This window comes from Macaca thibetana, chromosome 3 (genome assembly GCF_024542745.1).
Source record: "Macaca thibetana thibetana isolate TM-01 chromosome 3, ASM2454274v1, whole genome shotgun sequence".
Classification (NCBI taxonomy): domain Eukaryota; kingdom Metazoa; phylum Chordata; class Mammalia; order Primates; family Cercopithecidae; genus Macaca; species Macaca thibetana.
The window spans coordinates 160,651,219-160,666,533 of NC_065580.1; the positions used below are offsets into that span (position 1 = coordinate 160,651,219).

At 40.4% G+C, this 15,315-nt stretch overlaps 1 protein-coding gene across 1 annotated transcript in view; it reads right to left on the reverse strand.

The window, feature by feature from the left end:
* Positions 1-15,315, reverse strand: part of MORC3 (MORC family CW-type zinc finger 3) — a 56,595-nt gene that overhangs the window by 24,683 nt on the left and 16,597 nt on the right. The window contains exons 4-9 of the mRNA XM_050785751.1: positions 14,456-14,670; positions 13,175-13,322; positions 10,916-11,063; positions 7,869-7,997; positions 7,540-7,659; positions 3,226-3,323 (exon numbers count right to left, since the gene is read on the reverse strand). Of these exons, the coding sequence (XP_050641708.1) occupies positions 3,226-3,323; positions 7,540-7,659; positions 7,869-7,997; positions 10,916-11,063; positions 13,175-13,322; positions 14,456-14,670 (858 nt within the window). The remainder of the gene's footprint in view (positions 1-3,225; positions 3,324-7,539; positions 7,660-7,868; positions 7,998-10,915; positions 11,064-13,174; positions 13,323-14,455; positions 14,671-15,315) is intronic.

A 15,315-nucleotide genomic window follows, 5' to 3' on the forward strand; every position in this document is an offset into this window, starting at 1 on the left:
TTTTTGAGTACCAACCTGATACTCAAAGGAAATGCTCATCAAAGCACCTTGGATTTCACATTTTCAGATCTGCGATACTCAACCAGTAGTTATAATGCAAACATTCCAAAATACAAAAAATCCAAACCAAAACACTTCCGGTCTCAAAGATTTCAGATAAAGATACTCAACCTGTAACAGAGCTTTATGTCTTCCTTTTCAACACCCCCTTTTTTTTCTGGCCTTATTACATTAGTTATTTCCTCAAGAGCATTAGTGAATAGCTGATATCCTTAACTCTTTGCCACCCTTCCAGGGAAAGCTATCAATTGTTCCCCATTAGTAATGTTGCTTGCTGTGTGTGTGTAAATACTCTGTTGTTATGCCCTTTGATTCACAGTTTTTGTAAGTGTTCCTTTTAAAAATAATTGCAAGTGCTTTTTCTCTACGTAGATGACTCTAAGAGCTTTCTCTTATTTAACATCAATATGATGACTATATTCATTTCTTACATTAAAACCACCCATGTTGTCTTAGAACACAGCCCACTTGGTTTTAATGGTATTATTCTTTTAGCGTGTACTGGATGGTATTTACCAATATTTTAATTAAGACTTTTAATTCTATAAGAGATTGACATAAATTTCCTTTCCTGTACTCTTGAGCTTATTATCAAGGTTATGTGGCTTAATAAAACCTTTGACTATTGTGAACAGTGCTGCAATAAACATGAGTGCAGGTATCTCTTCGAATATACTGATTTCCTTTCTTTGGGGATATTTATCCAGCCATGTGATTACTCAATCATATGGTAAGTCTATTATTAGTTTTCTTGAGGAACCTCCATCCTATTCTCCAAAGCAACTATACTAATTTACTTTCCCACTAATAGTGTATAAGGGTTCCCCTTTCTCCACATCCTTGTCAGCATCCATTAACGAATAAATGAATAAAGAAACTATGGTACATACACACAATAGAATATTATTCAACCACAAAAATGCTTCATTTGTAATGACGTGGATGTAAATGGATATACCTGAAGGACATTCCGTTAAGTGAAGTAAGTCAGGTATAGAAAGCCAAATATCTCATGTTCTCATTCATATATGAGAGCTAAAAAATACTGACCTCAGGACATAGAGAGTAGAATGAGGGTTACCAGAGGCTGGGACAGGTAGTGAGGAGAGGGAAATAAAGGGTTGGCTAATGAGTATAAAAATACAGTTAATAGAAGGAATAAGATCCAGTATTTGGTAGCACAATAGGACAACTGGGACAGGCACGGTGGCTCACACCTGTAATCCCAGCATTTTGGGAGACCAAGGAAGGAGGATCATGAGGTCAAGAAATCGAGACCATTCTGATCAACATGGTAAACCCGGTCTTTACTAAAAATACAGGAAATTAGCTGGGCATGGTGTTGCGTGCCTATAGTCTCAGCTACTCGGGAGGATGAGGAAGGAGAATCACTTGAATCCAAGAGGCGGAGGTTGCAATGAGCTGAGAGGCCACTGCACTCCAGCCTGGTGACAGAGTAAGACTCAGTCTCCAAAAAACAAAAAAAAAAAAAACAAAAAAAGACAACTGTAGTTAACAACAACATCTTATACATATATTTCAAAGTAACTAGAAGAGTAAAATTGGAATGTTCCTAACACAAAACATGGCAACTGCCTGAAGTGATGGATATCCCAGTAACCCTGACTTGATCATTACATGTTGTAAGCTTGTACCAAAATATCACATGTATTCCATACAAATGAACTATTATGTATTGTTTTAAATAGTTTTTTTTTTTTTTTTTTTAATAAAAAGACTGATGCCACTTCTTCCTTAAATGTTTGAATTTAATATGTGGGACATTTTCTAAAAACTGATTCAACTTCAAAGGAATGTCTCCACATCATCTAAAATGGAGAAAATGTATTTGTGCTATCTGCTTAATGTTTCATGTCTGGAGGCTCTGTAGTAATTTCTTCTTTTTCATTCCTAATATTGATGATTTGTATCTTCTACTCTTTTTCCTTAATCAGTCTTGCCAAATGCTTATAGACTTTATTAGTCCTACCAAAGAACAACTTTTTGGATTTTTTTTTTTTTAGGCAGGGTGTGCAGATTTTTTTTTTCACCCAGGCGGGAATGCAGTGACACAATCACAGCTCACTGCAGCCTCAATCTCCCAAGCTCAAGTGATCCTCCCACCTCATTTTTTTATTTTCTGTAGAGATAAGCTCTCACTATGTTGCCCAGGCTGGTCTCAAACTCCTCAGCTCAAGCGATCCTCCTGCGCTGGCCTACTAAAGTGCTGGGATTACAGATGTGAGTCACTGTACCTGGCCTTTCTTTTCCTAAGATGGGATCGATCTCTGTCATCCGCGTTGGAGTACAGTGGCGCCATCTCGGCTCACTGCACACTCCACCTCCCCAGGCTCAAACAATCCTCCCACCTCAGCCTCCTGAGTAGCTGGGACCATAGGCACATGCCACCACACCTGGCTAATTTTTTGGTAGAGACAGGATTTTGCCATGTTGCTCATGCTGGTCTCAAACTTCTGAGCTCAAGCAATTTGCCCACCTTTGGACCCCCTTGGTGCTAGGATTACAGGCATGAGCCACCACACCTGGCTGACTTTTTTGATTGAGTCAGTTACCAATGTATTATCTCTACGCTCCAAATCTAGCCCAAGTTCTGGTACTTTGTTACTATTTTGCTAGGGCGTAGTGACCTCCCAGAGGATCTTCAGCTGTGCCCACCAGGCCATGCTCTGCCCACCAGCAGTCTTCTGCTAGCTCCAACAACATAAGGCACCCTCTACAGACCAGCTCCAGCCTATCCACACACCCTATGTCAACCAGAGACCATGTCAATAGGCCAGCATTGGCCAGGCCCTCTATTTACCTATTTAAATTATTGACTTCTTTTTAAAGTTTATTTTCAAAACACCTGCATAACTTCTCTTAAATGTTTTGCCACCTTGTGGATTTTTTATTTTAATTACAAAATTATAATTACATTATCAAACTTTAAGAAAATGGTTAGGTAAGGGACTTACATAGAAAACTAATATAACCATCTTCCATTCTAGGAATTGTAACCTACACCATCACAAGTAGCATATGCATATTCAAACCTTTCTTTACTAATAAGGTATTTCTGAGATTCGCAGAAAATAGAGTAGTTCCTGCTTTCTTGGTAATCCATTTCCTAGGAACCTCAGTCAATAATTTAAATAGGTAACATACCTGTACTCATTAGTATAGTCGAAATCTTGTTTATTATGAGTTGGCTTAAGGAAATTACACTCTATAATTCCAACCACTCCAACACCCATGTTGTTTGCCTGAAAAAATAAAATGAAATCAGCATTTTAAGCATAAGACATGATGTTCAAAGTAATTACCCTTAAAGAATTATAATTTGAGTATTTTCCTATATTTTATCTTGCATGATTCTCATCACATTTATGCATTTTTATTTTTATTTCTATTTTTATTTTTTGAGACAGAATCTCATTCGGCCACGCAGGCTGGAGTGCCGTGGCATGATCTTGGGTCACTGAAAAAGCCAAGAGGCCTCCCAAGCTCGGGTGACTCTCGTTGCCTCAGCCTCCCGAGTAGCTGGAAGTACAGGCACGCACCACCAAACCCAGCCAATTTTTCTATTTTTCGTAGAGACAGGGTTTCACCATGGCTAGTCTCAAACTCCTGACCTCAAGCAATCCACCAGCCTCGGCCTCCCAAAGTGCTGGCATTACAGGAATGAGCCACCGTGCCCAGCCAATTCTCATCAAATTTAGACTGAAAAAAACACTGGTAGGTGATTTATTTTCCTGGGAGTTAATTTCTAAATACGCTAGAGCCTTCCTCAAAAACCCTTTGATTATTGACAAGTATCCATTTAGACAAGTATTATCATCCCCAATTTTATACAAGAGAAAAAGGACTACCTGCCGGGCATGATGGTTCACGCCTGTAATCCCAGCACTTTGGGAGGCCGAGGTGGGCGGATCACCTGAGGTCAGGAGTTCGAGAACAACCTGGCCAACATGGTGAAATCCCATCTCTACTAAAAACACAAAAAATTAGCCAGGCATGGTGGCACGCACCTGTAATCCCAGCTACTGAGGAGGCTGAGGCAGGAGAATCGCTTCAACCCGGGAGGTGGAGGTTGCAGTGAGCTGAGATCGTGCCACTGCACTCCAGCCTGGGCAACAAGAGCAAAACTCCATCTCTCAAAAAGAAAAAAAAGAAAAGAGAACTACTTTTACTAGGGTACAATTTCTTAGAGAACAGAAACCACAAATAATTCATCTTGATCTTGTAGTGACTAGCTAAGACTCTGAAAGGCAATATTCCATAAGTTTGTGAGATAAAAGTTCAAAGTAAGGTATCCAGTTGCTAACGATGAAATAAAAACCTAGGTTGGTTAAATTAGTTATTTTTTAAAATCTGCTAGCTAAAATGTTGAACTCAAAGTATACGAGTCATCTTCTGATTATCTACATGTGACTAACCAGTATATTTTGTTCATGATTGTCGCTATACTTCTTACCCTATGAAGAAAAAAGTAAAATGATGTGTAACTCATGAAATGAACATTTTTATAAACACAACTATAAGCCAAACCATACAACTAATCCTAATTCTGCTCTATTAAAAACCATCAGGTTCACCATTTCAGACTATTTGTAAACTACAGTAATAACAAGATCCTTCTATCTGTGGTTTTTATCCATCTTCCTTCCAGCCTTATCCTGTCTCTCTCATTCCTCTGTTCTCCCCTTAACATATGGTCCAGCCACAGCAAATTACCCCCTTTATGATGTCATACTCTCAGACGCCTCTTTCTCTGCCTTTGCACATGTTGTCTCTCCCTGGAAAGCCCTTCCAGACTTTGTAGCACACTGAAGTCAACTGAGACTCATCTCAATCAACACTTTCTCTAAGCAGCCTTTTCTGATGCTTCCAAGGATGTTCCACAGTCCCCTCACAAAACTGAGCTTTGAGGGCATGCTCTGTATTTTATCAACTTTTTATGCTGAGCACCCAGCACAGCAAATCACGATGGGTATCTGATACTTATTTAATGCTTACTGAATCCACAGAATGCAAATACCAGGCTCAGTCCATCATCTGGTAAAGACAAACATTGTAATTTAGCTGTAACAGCCTATTTTTACAAGGTCAAGCTTAACTAGGAAATACACACAGTGCAAATTTAACTCGGTTGGGAAAATGGACTATGTATCTTGGTTAAGTCAGATTCATAAGTGATAAAAGAAAAAAATTTACATTCTGTGGTAGATATAAAGTTCATTTACTTCTGCAAATATGCTATATTTGGGCTCATGCCATATAAAGTAGGTGAAGCAGAGTCAGAACCCCTGTTAAGTGATATTCAAGGTGAATCCACATTGTTATACTGTGTAGAGCTCACATCATTCTACAAAAAACTCAGAATAAAGTAAGATAAAGAATTATCACCAAAATCTTAAAAATATACACTGGATCCATATCCAAACGCAGTTAAATGATGTGTTTCTGTCTGAGATCCAGGCTGTTATGTCTTAGACAAGTTGCTTCATCTATTTATTATTAGCCCCAATTTCTTTTCTTTTTTTTTTTTTTTAATTTTTTTTTATTTAAGAGACAGAGTCTCACTCTGCTGCCCAGGCTGAAGTACAGGGGCAAAATCATAGCTCAGTGCAGCCTCAAACTCCAGGGCTCAAGCACTCTCCCACCTCAGCCTCCCAAATAACCAGGACTACAAGGACGTACAACCACACATGGCTAATTTGTTTTTGTTGTTTTGTAGAGACAGTGTTTTTGTGTGTGTTTGTTTGTGATAGGGTCTCACCCTGTTGCCTAGACTGAAAAGCAGAGGCACAATTTTGGCTCACTACAGCCTCAACTTCTTGGGCTCAAGCAATCCTCCCACCTCAGCCTCCTGAGTAGCTGGGACCCACCAGGCCCAGCTAATTTTTGTATTTTTTTGTACAGACAGGGTTTTGCCCCATTGCCCAGGCTGGTCTTGAACTCCTGGGCTCAAGCAATCCCCTTGCCTTGATCTCTCAAATGTGCTAGGATTACAGGTGTGAGGCACCATACTCAGCTGAGATAAAGACTTGGTATGTTGCCCAAGCTGTTCTTGAAGTACTGACCTCAAGCAATCCTCCTACCTCAGCCACACGAAGTGCTAGGATTACAGGAAAGAGTCACTGTGTCTGGTCCTCAACTTTCTTATGCATCAAATAGGGATAAAAGAAATATTCTGTCCCCACCTCAGGGCTGTTCAGTATCAAATACGAAATTAATGTAATAGGCCAGGCACAAGGGCTCAGGCCTGTAATCTGAGCACACTGAAAGGCCGAGGTGGGTGGATCACTTGAGGTCAGGAGTTTGAGGCCAGCCTGGGCAACAATCTGTCTCTACTAAAAATACAAAATTTGGCCAGGAGTGGTGGCACACGCTGGTAGTCCCAGCTACTTGGGAGGCTGAGGCCCGAGAATAGCTTGAACCAGGGAGGCAGAGGTTGCAGTGAGCTGACATCACACCACTGCACTCCAGCCTGGGTGACAGAGTAAGACTCCATCTCAAAAAACAAATAAATAAATAAACAAAAGAAATTAAGGTGCTGGCATGAACCTGTAGTCACAGCTACTCAGGAGGCTAAGGTGCAAGGATCACTTGAACCTGGGAGTTGGAGGTTGCAGTGAGCCAAAATTGTGCCACTGCACTCCAGCCAGGCACAGAGTCTCTCAAAAAATAAAAATAAAGCCGGGCGTGGGGGCTCACGCCTATAATCTCAGCACTTTAGGAGGCCGAGAGGGGTGGATCATCTGAAGTCAGGAGTTTGGGACACGCCTGGCCAACATGGTGAAATCCCGTCTCTACTAAAAACACAAAACAATTGGCTAAGTGCAGTGGCTCACACTTGTAATCCCAGAACTTTGGTAGGCCAAGATGGGCGGATCACCAGGTCAGGAGATCAAGACCATGTTGGCTGACATAGTGAAACCCCGTCTCTACTAAAAATACAAAAATTAGCCAGGCGTGGAGGTACCTGCCTGTAGTCCCAGCTACTCGGGAGGCTGAGGCAGGAGAATTCCTTGAACCTGGAAGACGGAGGCTGCAGTGAGTCAAGATCTCACCACTGCACTCCAGCCTGGGCGACAGAGCGAGACTCTGTCTAAATGAAAAAACAAAACAAAACAAAACAAAAAACAAGCGTGGTGGCATGCGCCTGTAGTCCCAGCTACTTGGGAGGCTGAGGCAGCAGAATCGCTTTAACCCAGACGGTGAACGTGGCAGTGAGTTGAGCCAAGATTGCGCCACTGCACTGAAGCCTGGGCAAGAGTGAGACCCTGTCTCAAAAAAAAAAAAAAAAAAAAAAGAAAGTTCAAATACCATACTAATGTTATTTTTTACAAATTTACATTAAAAAGCCATAGGCAAAAAGGTACAATAAAATTATTTAACATTTGACCCAAGAGTGTATATTATCCTAACTTTTATGGAAAATAAACATTTTCTTTTCAAATAAAAAATAAAGCTTACCCTTAACTGACATCCAACTTTTTCATAAGCTTTGATGAGTCTATTTCTGTGATACATCATTATCCCATAATGATCTTTATTTCTGCAGTTGAATCCAAAGGTAATTCTCACTGTTTTAGACTTAAGATATTAAGGTAAATTTTGAACACAATACCTCACTCAGTTCAAATCATCCTTTCTATTTCATTATTTAATAAGTCCAAAAGCACAAAAGGAGGGCAAAGCTAGAGCAGACTAGAATCCCTATCAGCATATAAGGCGAAAGGGGCAAAAGAGAATACACCTGACTAACATATCTCTATAAGGAATCATAAAAAGAAAAAGGATACTAAAAATTTGGGTCGATAAACATCACGTTCGATGTAGGCAAGACTCTTCGAAACCAGCTGCGTCTTCACTTTCTGTCCACGTAGGATGATCTGCATTCTTGGCTTTAGATATAATATACTGCAATAAGCCTGTAAAATAACATAATAAGAAGTTAGTATCTACAGATTTGCTCACCATTACTTAGACACGGATTTACACAGAAGCTCTCCTATTAACTTGATAAAAGACCAATTGACTCTTCAATAAAATAGGTTATAAGGCTGTATGTTATTCTGATTTGGTTGTTTTTCATTAAAAATAAGCTCAATATACCACAGCCAGTAAAAATGACTTGCAGAATACAATCAACTGATCTACATAGACACTGATATAGTTAATATTACTGAGTGAAAAAGATTACAAAACAGCACATATGGTATGACATTTTAATTTTTAAAAATGTATATATGTACAAAAAAGTACATTTTCTGATTTTTCTGTCAAGTACGGAGGTGGAGGCTGCAGTGAGCCGAGATCACACCACTGCACTCCAGTGTGGGCGACAGAGACTCACACCTCAAAAAAAAAAAAAAAGATTCAACACGAAACTAAAACTTAAACATTTCTCTTACTTTTCCTGACCCTTGATTTCAAAAGAAGTGGTGCTTTGTGTCATTTAAAAAACATTGTATTTTGTAGTGTACTAAAACCATACCATCTTCTCTGGCTGCCTCTGAACTTGTTTTGTACTTGAGTAAGACTTTTTCAACACTAGGAACACATTAGGATACATCAACGAATAGTAAATATCTGCTATTTACTATTACTATTACTAATACTGTAATTGCTAAGACCTTAGCAAAAATTACATGGAAAATCTGTAAATATCAAATACATCCACAACTTGGGATTAGAGAATTATATTAACACAAGAAATAAAGCAAAAAGTGGCCAGGCTAGGTGGCTCAAGCCTGTAATCCCAGAACTTTGGGAGGCCGAGGCAGGCGGATAACGAGGTCAGGAGTTTAAGACAAGCCTGGCTAACATAGTGAAACCCCATCTCTACTAAAAATACAAAAATTGGCCAGGCAGGGTGGCGCATGCTTGTAGTCCTGGCTACACAGGGAGCTGTGCCAGAAGCAGCGCTTGAACCCAGGAGCTGGACGCCATGGTGAGCCAAGATGACGCCATTGCACTCCAGCCTGGGCAACAGAGTGAGACTCTGTCTCAAAAAAAAAAAAAAAGAAAGAAATCAAGCATAAAGTTAGTATCACGTCTTATCAAAACAACTAAAAAACTTTAGGGTGCAGTGGTTCATGCCTGTAATCCCAACACTTAGTGAGGCCGAGGCAGGCAGATCACCTGAGGTCGGGAGTTCGAGACCAGCCTGGCCAACATGGTGAAACCTCGTCTCAACTAAAAATACAAAATTAGCTAGGCATGGTGGTACATGCTTGTAATCCCAGCTACTAGGGAGGCTGAGGCAGGAGAATCGCTTGAACTCGGGAGGCAGAGGTTGTGGTAAGCCAAGATAATGCCATTGTACTCCAGCCCGGGCAACAAGAACAAAACTCTGTCTCAAACAAACAAAAAACCTTGATATTAATTTATCGATATTGTTATATCAAGATATTAATTTCTTCAATCTTTTTTTTTTTTTTTGAGATGGAGTTTCGCTCTTGTTGCCCAGGCTGGAATGCAATGGTGCGGTCCTGGCTCACCACAACCTCTGCCTCCTAGGTTCAAGGCATTCTCCTGCCTCAGCCTCCCGAGCAGCTGGGATTACAGGCTCCTGCCACCACGCCCAGCTAATTTTTCTATTTTTAGTAGAGACAGGGTTTCACCATGTTGGCCAGGCTGGTCTCCAACTCCTGACCTCAGGTGATCCACCCGTTTCTGCCTCCCAAAGTGCTGGGATTATAGGTGTGAGCCACTGTGCTGAGCCAATTTCTTCAATCTTACACAGACACTCATTTTGACCAGGCGCGGTAGCTCATACCTGTAATCCCAGCACTTTGGGAGGCTGAAGCAGATGGATCGCTTGAGACCAGGAGTTTGAGACCAGCCTGGACAACATGGTGAAACACTGTCTCTACCAAAAATAAAAAAAAATAGCCAGGTGTGGTGGCACACGCTTGTAGTCCCAGCTACTCGGGAGGCTGAGGTGGAAGGATTGCTTGGGGCCAGGAGGCAGAGGCTACAATGAGCCAAGATCGCACTGCTGCCCTCCAGCCTGGCTGAGAGAGTGACACCCAAAGACCTAATCTCCAAAAAGAAAAACAACAAAAACCTCATTTCTAAAGGGAAAATCCTAGAGGCATTTATCACAAAATTATATTAATGTGCCTTATCTATCTATAGTCTATAATTTATTGCTTTAGGACAATTAAGGTACATATTCTAGAACATATTAAATTTTTTTGTGTGAGTGACGGAGTCTCACTCTGTCACCCAGGCTGGAGTCCAGTGGCGCAATCTCGGCTCACTGCAACCTCTGCCCCCTCTTGCCCCACCTCCAGGTTCAAGTGATTCTCCTGCCAAGTAGCTGGGATTACAAGTGTCTGCCACCGCGCCCGATTAATTTTTGTATTTTTAGTAGAGACGGGGTTACAGAATCTTGGCCAGGCTGGTCTTGAACTCCTGACCTTGTGATCCACCCATCTTGGCCTCCCAAAGTGGTGGGATTACAGGTGTGAACCACCACGCACAGGCAAATACGTCAAATTTAATAAGACTTTGAATTTGTTGTCTGTTGAATTAATTAGTCTGGCCACCATACACTGATTAATATAATAATATACTGATTCTAATATGATAATAATGTCAGCATATAGTAAAAACTACAAGCATTGTTAGGCCTGACGACTTTACAATTTAAAAAGGGTTTCTAAGCAAATAAATCAACCAGTGTGCTAATGAAAAGTTTAACTAAGCTGGTTCATGTCTGAGATACTTTCATTCAGAGAGCACTGGCAGCCTTTATATCACAAGTAGGTAACATGAGCTCTCCTAATACTACCATGATTCAATGATTTTCTCACTTCTACAAAGAGAGTTGAATACATACCCTCAGGGAATAGTCACTCTCAGGGGCAATCTGGTCCATCCTTTCCTGCTTCTTATACCCCTTCTTCCCTGTTATCTCATCTAAATCCTCAGGAATTCTGATATCATATTTATCCTTTTCAAAATCGAACTCCGTTGCATTTTTGTAACTGCAAAAAAAATTTTTTAGAAAGAACCAAAAATTAACTTCACAGCAAGATAAGAAAGCAAACACTGTAAGCCATTAAAAAGGTAAGCAAATAAATAAACCTACACATGGTGCATGTCAGTGGGGGACTGGGGGTGCAAAGGCAAGAGAAAAAAAAAGAAAACGGATCCTGGAAGATGTGGAGAAACTGTATCACTCGTACATTGATAGTAGGAAAATTATCGGTAAAACAGTCTGGTATTTCTTAGAAAATAAAACTCAAGTACTATATGATACAGCAATTACATGCCGGATATTTATTTCAGAAAAATGAAGACTATATTCCCACAAAACCATGTACACAAATGTTTACAGCTTTATTTGTAATATCCCAAAACTATAAACCCAGATGTCTTGAATAGGTAAACACACTGGGTTCCACACATACAATGAAATACTACTCAACAAGAAAAAGGTGCAAACTGGCTGGGTGCGGTGGCTCACACCTGTAATCCCAAGCACTTTGGGAGGCTGAGGCGCGTGGATCACCTGAGGTCAGAAGTTCAAGACCAGCCTGGCCAATATGGCAAAACCCTGTCTCTACTAAAATACAAAAATCAGCTGGGCATGATGGCAGGTGCCTATAATCCCAGCTACTCGAGAGGCTGAGGCAGCACAATCACTTGAACCCAGTGGGCGGAGGTTGCAGTGTGCCGAGATGGTGCTACTTCACTCCACCCTGGGGGAAGAGCAAAACTCCACCTCAAAAAAAAGAAAGAAAAGAAAGAAAAGAAAAAGGTCTATACATACAAGAACCTGGAAAACATCAAAAAGTTATGCTAAGTGAAAAAAGTCAATCCCAAAAGGTTTCCATGTTGTTTACGTAATATTCTTAAAATGGCAAAATTATAGAAATAGAGAACAGATTAGAGGTTGCCAGGGGTTAAGGAGGGAGTGGGGTTATGAGGGAAGTGGGTATGGCTATAAAAGGGCAACATGAGGGATTCCTGTGATGACTAAAGTGTCCTGCATTCTGACTGTATCAATGTCAAAATCCTGTCAATATCAATAGCACTACTGTACTACAGTTTTGTTAGATGTTACCACCAGGGGAAACTGGATAAAGTGTACATGAGATCTCTTTATTACTTCTTACAACTACACGTGAATCTACAATTATCTCAGAAAGTATAACTGAAAAAATCCTCCAGGAGAAGGAGGGGTAGGGAAGTGAAAGCATGAAAAATGAATTCAGGTATCAGAATAGCACAAGTTTTTTCAGTTCTTTAGTCTTATCACTACCCTGTGCTTTATTCCTGTGATTCAGTATGTCTTAGATCTTTCAATATTAGATATTAGTCTTAAATTTTAAAATTTATTTGTGAAGGATTTTATCCTCACAAAGATAAAGGATTATAAATTTTAGCAACGCAAAAATCTCACCTATATTACTTTTCTCATCAGGTGTTACATCACTTTTAGCTTTAAGTAATGGACACAATGAAGAAAGATTTATCCTCCTAAATTTGTCTTCTCATTGCTTTTTTTCTCTTTTCTTTTTTTGAGAAGACGGGGTGGAATAAATGAGACATAATGGAGTGCTAACGGAGACTGAATGGCAGGGATAGAAAATTTTATTTTTTTTGGCTGGGTGCAGTGGCTCATGCCTGTGATCCCAGCATTTTGGGAGGCTGAGGCAGGTGGATCACCTGAAGTCAGGAGTTCTAGATCAGCCTGGCCAACATGGAGAAACCCCGTCTCAACTAAAAATACAAAAATTAGCCGGACGTGGTGGCAGGCGCCTGTAATCCCAGCTGCTTGGGGGGGCTGAGGCAGGAAAATCGCTTAAACCTGGGAAGCAGACGTTGCAGTGAGCTGAGATCGTGCCATCACACTCCAGCCTGGGGGACAAGGGCGAGACTTCATCTCAAAAAAAATAAATAAAAAAAGAAAGAAAAGAAAATTTTTTTTAACAATATGAAAATATCCTGGGCAAAGACAAATCAGTAACTACACCAAAAAATGAGTACCTTTCCATGTATTTCTACTATGTGTAACAAGAGATGAATGTAGGGACACCACCCTGCACAAGCACTTTACTCCCAAACGGTCAACATCTATGTCTACATTTACCTTCTGAGATTCCAAATGATGATCCTTGTCCCCTTCTTGCCCATAATAGCATCAAGTTCTGCCAGTAACTTCTGTTCCGTAGAAAACAGAGAATGTTCCAGAATTGCAGCAAGGCTGGCTTTTGATTCTGCTAAATTAATCATCTGTCGTATATCGTAAGTTAAAGACTCAGATTGCCAACATATTTTTCATAATTACAATATGAAAACCAACTCTGTAAACTTAAATAACAGAAAAACTATTTATACATAGTTTTCCAAGGTTTTTTTTTTTGAGATAGGGTCTCACTATTGCTCAGGCTAGAGTGCAGTAACATGATCAGGGCTAACTGCAGCCTAGCTGGGACCACAGGCACCCACCACCATGACCGAGTAATTTTTAAATTTTTGGTAGAGACAGGGTCTCCCTATGTTGCTTGAGCTGGTCTCGAAATTCTGGACTCAAGCAATCCTTCTGCGTTGGCCTCCCAAAGTGATGGAATTTCACGCATCAGCCACCGAGCTCAGCCTATTTTCTTTTTTTTTTTTTTTTTTTGAGACGGAGTCTCGCTGTGTCGCCCAGGCTGGAGTGCAGGGGCCAGATCTCAGCTCACTGCAAGCTCCGCCTCCCGGGTTCACGCCATTCTCCTGCCTCAGCCTCCCGAGTAGCTGGGACTACAGGCGCCCGCCACCTCGCCCGGCTAGTTTTTTTGTATTTTTTAGTAGAGACGGGGTTTCACCGTGTCAGCCAGGATGGTCTCGATCTCCTGACCTTGTGATCCGCCCGTCTCGGCCTCCCAAAGTGCTGGGATTACAGGCTTGAGCCACCGCGCCCGGCCTCTCAGCCTATTTTCTAAGTTTTACCATGGCAGTTTGATTTCAAACAAACATCAAGAAGAATAAAAAATGAGCAGGTTATTATTCCTAACTAACTTAATACTTTCCAATATTTCAATGTGTTCATACAAAAGGCATTTTCCTGAAGTTATCCTGCCTTTCGTGGTCACTAGTCAAATTTTCAAGCCAGACCATAAAGTCTTACTAGTCTACAATAACCCTGAACTAAACAGAAGAGGTATAGGAAGTTTAACATAAAATGTTGAGTATTTCCATAGTAGGAGTCCAACAGAGAAGAGAAAGGAACAAACCCTTAGCCTCAGGTGTATGGTAAATGCAGAGGACAGAGGTAAGAAATGGAATAGGTGTTATTCAAAGGAAATAATTTGGAAGAAGGTAAAAATATGCAATGTTTCCGAATTATTTCTTCAGTTTCTCCACAGCTTTTGCACAACCAAAAGGATATGGTGCTTGTTGAATGCCACTATTGGAACAACAACATGCTCCGCTTTTATGACTTCCAAGTAGGTCTGAGACAAAAGGCCCACACTCATGCTTTCTCCATTTTTGGTAAAAACAATTGCATCTTTACCCAGACGCATAGAACCTGACTTGAAGCCATTCCCATATAATCCAACTGGCACATGACCATTCATGGTGACTTTGTCACTGAAGCCAAAGCTAAGAAGAAAAGAAAGATTAAAAAAAATAAATACCTATCATCAAAAATAAATAAATAAATACCTACAATTTTTTTTTTTAATTCATTAATTGTAATACCAAGTAAAAAGCCTGGGTTCAAATGCTGGCCTCACCCTTCCTAGCTGTATAATCTTGGGCAGATTACTTTTTTGTTGTTGTTGTTGATTTTTTATGTATTGGGCAGATTACTTTTAATGTATCTTGATGTGTTTTCCCAGCTCTGAAATGAAGGAAACCAAATCTACATCACAGGGGAGAGAAAGGATCACAAGTACTAACATGGAAACTCATTGCTGGCACACCCTGACTAAATAGCTGAGTATAACCCATGCTCCTGGGACTGTGAGATTTCACCCCAGGAATCTCTTCCTCTAAAAGTTACTCCCAACAAAGTGGTAAGTTTTATTACAAATACTGGTTAAACCTAATTTACACTAAAGTTATCAGTAATTGATAAAAATATACTACAACTCTAAAGGAATGGTGGACTTTTAGGGAGTTGGAGGTAGGGTGGAGTAGGTGATGAGAATGGTGAGGACTGACTAATCAACTACCAGGAGTAGAAAATCATGGGAAGACTCTTAGAGAATAGCCCACACTGTACAAACAGCATTTCATTTCAAA